The 12,382-nt window shown below is 42.8% G+C and overlaps 1 protein-coding gene across 1 annotated transcript; it reads left to right on the top strand.

Annotated features, from left to right (window-relative positions):
* Positions 1 to 380: 380 nt before the first annotated feature.
* Positions 381 to 1,327, top strand: LOC120659764 (acyl carrier protein 1, mitochondrial-like). Its single transcript, XM_039937987.1, has 2 exons — positions 381 to 706; positions 815 to 1,327. The coding sequence occupies exons 1-2, from the start codon at positions 491 to 493 to the stop codon at positions 989 to 991; spliced, it is 393 nt and encodes a 130-aa protein (XP_039793921.1). The 5' UTR covers positions 381 to 490; the 3' UTR covers positions 992 to 1,327.
* The last annotated feature ends 11,055 nt before the right edge of the window (positions 1,328 to 12,382 follow it).

The raw sequence follows: 12,382 nt of genomic DNA, 5'->3' as shown, positions 1-12,382 counted from the left end.
CACCACAAATTCCACCATATTTCTCCCTTTTACCAAGTATGGACCATTTTGGAGTAGTAAGCTTGGTGCTCGATCATAAGACTCTTGATCTTCAAGTGATAGTATCTATAAATATTAATAGAAACTCGTCGAAATGATGTAGGTATGTTTTAAAATCCTTGACTTGCATTTAGTCTTTTTTCAATCTAAAATTCATTATGCTTCTAGACATTCTCGAACCATCATTATACCCTTCTAATTTAAACAAGAATCAGGAAGATTATGGAGCAAATTAACATGCTCAAACTCCCATATCCCAAAAGGAATCGATAAACTTGCATCTGGCCCGGAGGTTCAAACGAACACGAAGCCCAAATCAGTGAAATCACACCACACCCGTAAAGCCCAAACCAGTCGACTCTTGCACGGCGGCGGCACAGCGCGGCGTCAGCCCTCCTTGGCCTCCTCCTCCATCCCGGGCCGAGTCAAATCCTCCACACAGCGAGAGGAAATGGCGGCGGCGGCGCTCCGTCCGGCGATCCTCCGCCGCATCCGCCTCTCCCCCTCCCCGCCGCTCCCCCTCGCCGCCGCGGCGTCCCACCCGCACGCGCTGGCGCGGTGGCTAGCGCGGCCCATGTCCTCCCACGACGCGCACCTCACCCGCGAGGAGGTCGTCGACCGCGTCCTCGACGTCCTCAAGAGCCACCCCAAGGTGGATCCCTCCAAGGTAACACCGCCGCGCCTCGGCCGAGTCCGCATCCCAGCGGCGTCGAATCCCCCCCCCCCCCCCCCCCCCCCCCCAAAAAAAAGGTTCCTTAACCCTAGGTCGTGGCAGGTGACTCCCGAGGCGCACTTCGAGAAGGATCTGGGGCTGGATAGCCTGGACACAGTCGAGGTGGTGATGGCCATCGAGGAGGAGTTCAAGCTCGAGATCCCGGACAAGGAGGCCGACAAGATCGACTCGCTCCCGCTCGCCATCGAGTACGTCGCCAACCACCCCATGGCCGGCTGAGCCTCAGCTCGCCGGAGGTGAGGTCTCTTGGTGTTTGGTTTCTGAGGGCAAATAATTGGCCGCAGCGGCTGAGGAAAACGTGTCCCTGGCGCTCCGCATTGCTTCGCGGGCGGACGATTATGTCGAAATGGAACGTTAACATTTTGTTTCTCAGATGATGCAATGTTAGATTGTTGTTTTCAGTGTGTGTTATATCTATATGCTGTTTTTGACAAACTAGTTTCGTCGGTTACGAGCCTGCCTGTTGTTCCACTATCTGATTTTTCAAATTGGGTCATAATAGTTTGCTACGCTTATTTACCAGTTTTCTTCCATCTGTTCATGTGAAACAACCTAGAATTTGTTGTCGGTGCCTTGAGATTCTGTACCAGACTCATGCAGGTTCACATGCTTCGTGTATGTTTTGTTGTTGGTTCTGTTAGTTCTTGGCATTAACCAAACTTTTAGTACACACAACATGACCTCTGTCCTGGCTGTCCTACTTGACTTCACCCTGACGAATTTAGCACAATTTGGAGTTGCTGATTGAAAATCTATTTTATTCTGCTGAATCTAATGGAAATATTTGTGGCATGCACATCTTTCATGTCTTCCAAATAGTAACATAAAGTTTGTAGCATGTTGTCGTTGACGGTTGACTCACTTTGTTTCTGTGCGCAATGTCTTGACTCTTGATTGTATTGCTTGCCGATAAAGTGTCATATGTTTTTGGGTTTGTACACCCTTCATTCCCCTATGTTTATCCATTTTATTCCCAGTTGCTGCTTCACAGTGCTTGATCATTGAAGTAAACAAGAGTATACTTATTTTAATATTTTTCACTCTAGAAGCCTAAAAGAGAAGAAAAGTTTGACTGGCAGGATTCCTAAACAAAAATATTTTTTGAATTGGAGGGAGTAGTAGTCTACCAAGCCTATAAACCATCAGTTTCTTGCTGAAACCAAATGCTCTCACTCTTTGCCACTTCAAGTCAGCCTGATTTAAGATGAAACTGATCATATTTCGATGTTACTTGGTGTTGATCCCTAAACTAGCATTTTCGTGTCCACTGAGAGAGTCACCACTGAGATCCTCGGTACATTTTCTACACAATGTGGTGCCCCGCTTTCATGTATAGTTAACCAAGCAATATCCTTTCTTTCTCTTAGTCCTGCTCACCCTGTCTACATCTGTGCAAGCCTTTCACTGAGACTTTGGGGTATTAATTTTCCCATTATTGAAGGTGTTATGTTTGTAGCTGAATTTTTCTTTTTGCTGAAAATCTATGTTTTTGCTGTTGCAACCTTCTGATTAGTAGGAATCGATACAGTCTAGAATTATTTGCTGCAGTTGCCATGCTACAGGAACATGAAGCACCATGTATGACTTATTCCTATCTGACTGTTTACTCTAAAATGATGCTTAGTCACAAGTTATTTTTACTTTTTAGTCACATACAGGGCTGCCAAATGTTGGTTCAGTGTTTGCAATATTCTGGAACAGTTGCTTGTTTTCAGTTTCTCTTGTGGTCGCCCGTGTAGTATGTGTGATCCTGATGTGATGAGTTTATTTGTATTAGCTAAGAAGGAACTGAATTGCCTGTTTAAGTAGTGTGCAATAGTAGCTGAAAAATAAGATCCAAGTGTTGTGTAGCAGGACCTTCAGACATTTATAAACATGCTATGTAACTGTGAGTCTAAACCTATGGCAGGCGTTGACTTCTTGATGGATTACACTGTCAAATTTTTTTTTTTGAAAAGTAGGTGAACAAAAGATTAATTTGTTAGCTCCACATGGCCACCAACCTTGTTGAAAAGCTCCCCTGAATGATTTAAGCATTGCATTTCTTCTGTTAGTATCTGCTACCTATGCAAACTGCATTTGGACATCTTTGTTGTCACGAGAAACTTATATGTTCAAATTGCTTTTCACGTCACACAGCTATCATGATCGGTCGCATGTAATCGTAGCATGAATTGAATGAATCTTGGAATTGAGAAACTTTGCCTTGATCCATTCCATGCGCATCTGGATTATTACAAGCTATTTTTGGTCTTGAGGTATCCACTTCAAAAGAAATTTCTCTCAAACTACCTATAGGTGGAAGAGGACATGTTATCGATGTGAAATGGTGCTGAGTGCTTTTTGCAGTTCCAATGTGTCATAGCCACAACTAGGGATGTAAAGTCGATAGATTAGATAAATATTTTTCTTTAATCTTGTGATTATCCGGAAGGGCGGGCCTGGTGCAGCGGTAGAGCCTATCGTCTGTAACTGGAAGGTCCCGGGTTCGAGCCCCAGCCTCTGCACATTTGTGTGGGTAAGGCTTGGGGCTTAAAAACAACCCTTCCCCAGACCCCGCACAGTGCGGGAAGCCTACCGCACTGGGTACGCCCTTTTTTTAATCTTGTGATTATCCAGTTTCGTTGAGTTGGTCAAAACCGTCTCGTTCTGGTTGAAACTAAAAGCCCTTACCTTCTACACTGCAAATGACCTTGTTTTGGGAGTAACTGTTTGTATTTAGTGTGAATTGACGTTCGATACCAAGGCTAGCTTTTCTAGTTAACTCAGAGGTCACCGTGGAGGCGCTGAGGTCCTGGAACCCTGGCTAAACAATGTCGTGTGACTCGTGCCCCACTTTTGAGCATGGGTGAGCAGGCAATGACTGTACTTTTTGTGAGTGGTGCTCTTTTTGTCTACATCTGGATAAGGTTTTGATTGAGATCTTGTGGTAGCTGCCTAGATGGCCACATTATATAGGCTTTTGTTTTTTAACCCCTGTCACCCAACTACGATGGTTTTATGTATCTGAATTGTCACAATTGAAACATGTTAGGTATGCATTGTTTAGTTATGGAAAACATTACCAAATATAGCTACTATCACTCTGTTCGGCAGCTCCAGCAGCCTCCAGCTCAACAGTGTTTTTCTCTCACACCGCTCCAGCACCAGCTTCCAGCCACCAGCCAGCCAACAGTATTTTTCTCTCACACCACTCCAGCCACCAGCTCCAGCCCAGCGAACAGAGTGATATATGTCGCCGCATCTTTTTTATTTGGGATATATTTGGCAACTGTTGAAGGGGAGCTTTCACAAGGTGAGTTCCTTTGGCTAATAATCCAGTTTGTCAGCTGCTGTAACCTTCAGATTATAATATAACCGATACAGCCTAGAATTGTGCTGTTATGAAATCTGTGATAATTTCTGGCAAATTAAATAGCACTGGCAATTACAGTTTCATACAAAATTTTGGGATCCATGTTTCTGTGGTTGTGAATGAGATCGTAGTGTGCTGCAGTAGCTGGGAAATGAGATCGCAGTTTGTTGTGTGGCTTGGACCTTCAGTCATTTAGTAAGAGAATGCTGTGTTGCATTCAGGCAGTTTTTTGAGCGAAACTACCGAAGTCCTGAACATAGAAGTTGATCTGCAAAAGTTCAATTTTATTTGTTCATGATGATCACGAGGTGCCATCTTGGAAGCTCTCATTAAGCATCGTATATTAAGTGTGTTACTACGTGCAAACCGCATCTGGGTGACACTACTCACCCAGTCCTTGTCGAAAATTTTGCGTTCTTATCTTGCCACTACCATGATTGGTAGCATGTGATGGTCTAATGATAGGATGAACTGGGTTGCATCTTGGAGCTGAGAATTTGCCTTGTCCCATGATAATCGGTTTTGGTGCCAATTGCTGATGCTACCTGATATAGTGGCAGTGGAGGTTTCCAAGTTGCACGCCAAACGAGCACGCAGATCTCAATATGGTTGACGCATAGAACCACAACTTCTCCATCAACCAATATCAAGTGAACCGGGTCCCAAAGCTGCAGCCATTAGGTGTTATCACCAGGCATCATTAGTTACACGCACACTTACCGCAACACCAAAAAAAACAATATACTACTTCAAATGTTGAATTTTACCGCAACACCAAAAATATACTTGAAATGTTGAATTTTTGAGCCTCAACCATCAACGCTCGCGGTAAATACGTTGCTCCACATTGCGTTACTGATCATTTTGGAACATAATTAACATTACACGCTTTACGATTTCACCTAAATAATCAAAGTTGCCAAACATATTCTCTAGAAGAAACACTTTCTGAAGGGACCCAACTCGAACGCGGACGAAGCTGGCGATGCGTGCTTGTGGTCGTGGAGCAGCGGTGCCGGCATCACTCAGGAAGAAGCAGTGGGCATGGAGCTCGATTTGGTCGGGTCCAGCTCACGGCGGCCACACCGCGAATCAGAGGCGGCGCACGGTGGACAAGGCCTCAAGGGCGACTCGGAGTCGGAAGCGAATCAACGGCCCTGCGCATGGATCCTCAATGGCTCTTCCCCGGGGCTGGCTAGTTTGAACGATCGATTTCCGACAACTCCCAAACTTTCCATTTTAGAAATCTGTGTCCATTCTTTTTTCGGTTTCTGTGATCAAGTGTCCAACATATGAGCTCAATTAAATTAGCGCGTGCGGGTGCCTCCACTTCTCCCACGTGCGTGGGTCCTACCATGTATCAACTGCTTTTTTTCTCTTTCCTGCTTGACCGGAAATCCAAAACCACAATCACATGGTACAGCGCTTCGTGGTGCGCAAAGGCACAGCCGGTGACACAGCTATCCGATCCACGTCCGGTCACAGCTAGGCAGGTATCGATTTGCTTTCTCTTTTCCTTTTTGATTTTTTCCCATGTGTTCCGTAATGGCAGCAGTTATTATTCAACTTTTTTTCAGGTAATAACTTTTACTTTCTACTATGTATTTCTCTAGAGAAATTCTCTTGACAAAGACTTTAGAAAAAATCCACTAAAATTTATATCAAGCATTTGTGCTCAGAATTTGTATGATGAACTCGTATGTAAAAAGTTATCCGACAAGTCTTCCTAATTACATCTTCATAGAAGTTGTGTTGAAAAGTTATCTCGACAAATTATATTTTCACAAGCTGTATGACGAACTTATGCATCAAAATTGTGTGAAAAGTTATCTAAAAAAATATACTGAGAGTTGTACTCAAAAGTCGTATGATGAATTTCGTACGTAAAAAGTTGAATGATGAATTTGTGTACAATAATTTTTGTAAGAGGAATCTCCCTGATAAAGACAACATTCTACAAGTTATTCTAAAAATTATGCTCCATAAGTATTTGAAAAAAATATATGCATTAAAATTGTATAGACCGTAAAGTTATGCTAAAAATTTATATGTATCCTGAAAGTTATACTAAAAAATTATTCCTCAAATTGCTAGAAAAAAATTATACGTAAAAGTTATGTCTATCATAAAAAGTTATGATGATAGTTTATTCCACGCGCAAAAGTTATACTAAAAACTTATATTTATAAATTATAAATTTCCAAAAGTAGAAAAATGCGGAATAAGAAAACTTTCCAAAAAAAGAAAGAAACTTATATTTACAAGTTATAACTGTACAATTTCATCATACAAATTCTAAGCACAATGCTTGATATAATTTGTATTAGATTTTTTTCTAAAGTCTTTGTCAAGAGAATCTCTCTAGAGAAATAAATAGTAGAAAGTAAAAAGTTCAAATCTGGAAAAATAAATAATAACTGTTAGAACACAGGGGAAGAAAATAGAAAAGAAAAAGCGAAAGCAAGCCTGGCTGTCACGTGAGTGGGCACAGCCGCACATATAGCTGCGTGGCCGGCTGGACTGTCACGCGCCATGAAGCGCTGTAGCGCGCGATCCCCGTTTTGGATTTCCGTCTTCCCCGTTGCCCATGTGGGGTGGGGGGAGGGGGGTTGGAACAGGGCGGGTCACGCACGTCGGGGTGAGCCATGCACGTCTCGGAATGGTGGCAGCGGTGAGAGTTTTTGGCAATTACCAAAACTTTTCAGCATTGATGATGGAATTGGTATTCTATTAAAGCTTATCTGTCACCGGAATGATATATTTTTAGTGTTAGTGGAAGGCTTTGAAAGGTTAGTAGGGGGCATGGGGAGGTTCTATAGATGCCAGACACGGATGAAAGATGAAGATATAAGGTATGTTTGGATTCAAGGACTAGAGCTATTTTTAGGTTAAAATAATTTAAAATGGACCCGACTAACTTACGGCCTGCCGTACGGGCGTACGGCCTATCTTTTTTGGCAATTTGGGCATCAGATTTTTCTCTTTTTGGCAAAAAGCTGCAACCCACTTCATTTTTCCATGACACAGATTGCAAACTACGTTAATAGAGAAGAATAAGGACAAAAAAGATGACATCAGCACATGCAAAATCAATCACAGATTTAAAAAAGCTGTACTTTTACAGCCGAGCATCAAAAATAAAATATAATTGCACCACTGAGTTGTCCCCAACAAAAACATCAAAACAACATCCCACTTCAATATGTTTCGATGATATTTTTCTCACAAAGTTCCAAAAGCATTTTTGTTAAAAGTTGAAAGCATATCATAATAAACTCTGAAGCAATTTAAAATAAATCTACAAGCAAATAAAACAGATTGATTTGAAGCAAAATTAGATTAACTATACAAGCAAATAACATTGGAGGAAATGCCTATTTGCTTCCCTTCCTAACCACGCCATGACCTGCAATGCATTTAAGAAAGAACATAATTAGAGAAAAGCACTAGAGGTTGAAAGACTTTGCAGTATATATCTCGCCTACATGAAACATTAGATGGGCACTATAAGACACAAAGTACATTATTCTCGTCTGATGAAACATTAGATTTGCATGTAATAATTTGTGGTTATGCAGCCGCTCCTACATGTGCATCAACTATCTATACTGCACCACTTTATGCGATAGCAGTTTCCACATGATGTTCATCAGTTTTAGCATATATTATTGCCTATCAAGAACAAATATTATTGCCCAATTCCTATTAATATTATTGCCTAGTTCTGAAAATGCTTCTAGTATTTGACGTATCTGCCTATTGGAAAGTACTAAAATGCATCTCATAATTGATGTATTTGCCTACTGAAAAGTAATGAAATGCTTCTTGTAATTAATTGCAAATGAAATGCTTTCTCGAGGATCTCTTGCAACATTTATTTGTGTTAGTATAAATTGTTCGTAGCATATACATCCTAACCATATCTAGGTGGATACTTAAAAAGTAGGATTGAGTTTCTGTCTACCATTGAATACACATCTACACAAACATATCATCCATTGGCAAAAGAACTTCTACCAATAAATGAACTTATCAATTAATAGATCTATACAAATAGAGGTTACTTAAATAGTGTATTATCATCTTATATCTGCATCATGAATTTGCTATTTGGAAGATGAAATAGTCAGCATATCTCATTTACGTGCAGAGTGACAAGTGTTTTTAGCTCAGCTCTACAGAAGATAACTATTTGACCATGACCACCAAGCACACAGTCTAGTAGCTACAACAGGAAGGATAGAATTTGAGTCCATATATATTGGAGAATTTGTTAAGCAAAGATAACACGATCAATTTGCCCATATGTTTATTACTTTTATTATAGGATAGGCAACGGAAAGCAGATCCAAACAAGCACACGGACTAAAAGGAGCAACTGAAGCACCAATAGCCAGCCATAAATGTGAGTAGATGGACTGGTAAAATCTACTCATACCAAAATATTAGCATACAACACCAAATTTGAGACTTGAAGCAGAGCAACAGTAAGCGAATTTTGGATGATTCACCTCACCAAAAACTCGCACCCCAAGCATTCACCTATCAAGGAATATGGGCAAAACCTAATTACAGACAGAACCATTTCATCACAAGTAATTTATGGGGATGTCTTAAACTCAAACCATTTGGGAATTATTGAAAGTGAAGAGCGAAACCTCCATCGCTGCAACATTGCAAATCAGAAGAGTGCATAACAGAATATGCAGGTTCTTCACAACAGGCAAAATTTTACGTACAAAATATATCTAGTAAAATGCTTCTAAATTTGACAAATATACACTAAATTGCCTACAATCTGCACTAGACCAATCCCCAATTATATATAGTTCATGACCCATGAAAACCATAGGATCAAGCAGAAATGCATATCTGATAGCTTGCGGGCATCAGCTAGGAAATGCTAGACAAAAATGTTAGGGGGAGTACAGTGTTATTGGCTAAATGTACAAGTAAAATTGCAAATGAAATACAATATTACTGCCAATAAGTACAATATAATTGCCTAATCAGTCCCGAATCCCTTTACCCTCTCGGTTCACGGTGGCGGCACCTAGAGCATCGATGAGGCAGTAGGTTCCATGGATCTGCATGCCGAGCAAAAATGAACAGAAACATCATGATGAGGGGTGGATCTAGGGAAGAAATGGGAAGGAAAACATGGCTTCTACCTGCACCCCGCCATCGCTCCCGAGGGCCGTCATGGCTGCTCGTGCCGCACGTTGCGGCTCCGCAACACCGCAGGGAGGGGAGGAGTGTGCGAGGAGGAGGGGCGCACAGGGGAGAGGAAGTGCGATGGTGTTCGCACTACGCGCCGGTGCGGTTGTGTGCAGAGCCGCAGACAATGTGTATTCTAGTTCTCATAGATGCATAGCAGGATAATATATGCACTTAGGCAAAAAAAATATATGTTCAGAAAAAGTAAAAGTAAACATGTTTATATACACATGTTTACACATATTCAGATTTAATTATCTAAAAACTAATAACTAGAAATGTTCATATTTAATTATCTAAATGGAAAATAACTACACATGTTCAGATATAGTTACCTGAAAAATAGGAAAAAAAAAGCTAGTAACTAGACATGCACAGAATAACTAGATTAACTACAGTGGGACACAAGTAAAGAAAAATCTCAGACCACATGCACCCAGTGGGCCTAGAAAAAATCATCCTAAAAAAAGCACATAGCGCATGCACCAAAAAAGCTAAAATCACAGAGCACATGCTTGAATTTGGTTGGGGTGAGGGGTGGGGCATCAAGTTGATTTGACTCACATGGTGAAATTCCCTCCTGCTGCGGTGTGAGCCTCTCCCTTGTCATGAAGCACTGAAGAAACGAGGCCCAAACAAATCACAGGTGAGAAAACTACTGCAGGAATCCAGTATGGGGGATGCACTAGGAGGCTATGGAATCGCTCACCTGATTCAGATATGAGATTTTGCCGAACCCCTCCCTTGATTTCCGCTTGCAGTCATCTACGGATCCCTTGGATGTGCTCGCGCGATGAGATCCACTAAAAAAACAAAGAGAAGGGATTATAATCGCTAGAGGGGAAAAAAAGCATCTGGAAATAAAACACTCCTGTGGGCGAGAAAAAAAACAAGGGTGTGGATTTGAGCGGCGAGAGCATGGGTCATGTACTCACCTACAGAGATCTACTCTTCCCCCATCCGTCCCTTGATTCCAAATGACCTCAGCGAGGGGGAGCAGATGCAACAAATCAGAAATGAATAGAACATGTTCCAGGGGAGTAGATCAGCAAACGGGGCACAAAAAAGCAACCACCTATCTGGTGGATTTGCACTTCGATCCCCTCATAAATGCTCTCGCGAGAGCCTGGATGTGTGCACGGATGGTGGTGGATTCGGGAAAAATGGCCTCCGGCGGAGGAGAGTGAGGAACCCTAGAGAGAGGGGATGAGTAGAGGAAATGACGGGATAGGAGAATGAGTAGAAGAATAAAAAGTTGCCTCTACCCACTGATACATGGGTCCGCCATATCAGAAGCGCGTGGGGTGCGAGGGTTACAGCCGGCCGTGCGATAGGACTAGAGTACGGCCGGCTGTAATGGAGTCTTTACCATTTAAAATAGTTCAAAATCTCCAAACTTGAGGGCCAATTCTTGGCTATTTGCAAATAGTCTACCTCAAAAAACTATCCCACCCAAAGAGTGATTATTTGGGCTATTTCAAATGGAGCCCACCATAGCAAGAGAGGTAATATGGCTCCAATGATTGGGAAAAAATGCTTTAAATGCTAAATAGCTCTTGGCTCCAAACATGTAAGGGCATTTTATTGGAGGGCTATTTGATTGAGCTAATTAGCTCTAGCCCAAATAGCTCTAGCCCTTGGATCCAAACACGGCCATAGATACAAATGGTGGAAGATGAAGATATAAATACCAATGGTGGAGAGAGAAATGGGCAAACCCATAGAACCAAATAATTCCCTCCTTGTTTGGATGTAGATATTGGAGCTCATAATTCGGAATTGGTATTGGAAGCCTCTAATATCTGCTGTTTGGATGAAGTAGGCATTGATATTAGAAACTTCCTCCAATACCAAGTGGTATTGGGCACACAGCTGATCCTGCTCCCACTTCCACTCCGTATTGGGCTGAATCGTCCTCACCCGCCGGCCGCATCTTTTCTTCTCTTTGTCGCCACCATGCCACCCCTACATTGGCCTACCCCTCTGTCATCCCTGCATCGGTCTGCCCCTCTACTGTTCGTGTGTGCGCCCCACCCCTCTGCTTCTCACTGGTTGGCGTGCGGTGTGTCTCTACGCTGCGACCGCCCCTCTATTGATGTGTCACGCCCCTTCGCCATCTGTGCATCGGCACATACCTCCGCCATCCCTGTGTCGGCCCATACCTCCGCCGCCCCCGCCTCTCCATCGGCGTGCTGCACAATGCATCCATGTGCCTCCTCCCCACCAAAATGTTGCCTCCTCTATGAGAGAGCCGTGCCACCACCTCTCCTCCCTCTCTACTGGAGTGTTGTGCGTTCCGCCTCACCTCCTCCTCCGCTGGAGAGCCACGCCCCTCTCTCCATAGCCTGCGTCCCCTCCTCTTGGCCATAGAGGAGAAGGCGCGCGAGGCGAGGGCTGCATAGAGCAGTACGGGGCGTGGCAGCTCCTTGGGGAGAAGGACGGTGTACCAATTCTCAATTTTACGATATGGACATCCAAACACAAATTGATATTTGTCATCTCATCGAATTGCATCTTTATAATTTCTTCTCCATCCAAACAATAGTTTTGGTATTTAGCTCAATACCAAAGCTGGTCTGATTTGGTATTGAGCTCAATTCCAATACCAAGGCTTCCAATATATACATCCAAAATGAGTTAATGATTATTCGAAGAGCTTGCGAATAACATGGAGCAAAGCACGCGGTAAATCCCATTCTCAAAGAGCCAACTAGTCCACCTGGAAAAAAAAGCCAACTAGTCTACCTGAAAAAAAAAGCCAACTAGTCCATGCCAACTATTTGGACGATGTGCGTGTTAGAAAAAAAAACAATGTGTACGCACTGTTGCATTCGTGACGAACAAACCCCGGTCGGTGCTGCGGTCCCACACGCCACGAAAAAAAAAAGAACCGAATTAGACCGGTCGGTGATTCAGCGTTGAATTTTATTTCATCATCAAAAGAAAAGAAAAGAAAATCAGCGTGGATCATCGCTTGGACCAATCCCAGCCATCCGTTCCGGATCCGGCAGCAAACAGGAAGGAGGAAGCTCCCCCCT

This window comes from Panicum virgatum, chromosome 2N, assembly GCF_016808335.1.
Source record: "Panicum virgatum strain AP13 chromosome 2N, P.virgatum_v5, whole genome shotgun sequence".
Lineage (NCBI taxonomy): Eukaryota > Viridiplantae > Streptophyta > Magnoliopsida > Poales > Poaceae > Panicum > Panicum virgatum.
Note: the sequence above shows the minus strand (reverse complement) of the source record. Positions and strands in the feature narration are given on the sequence as shown.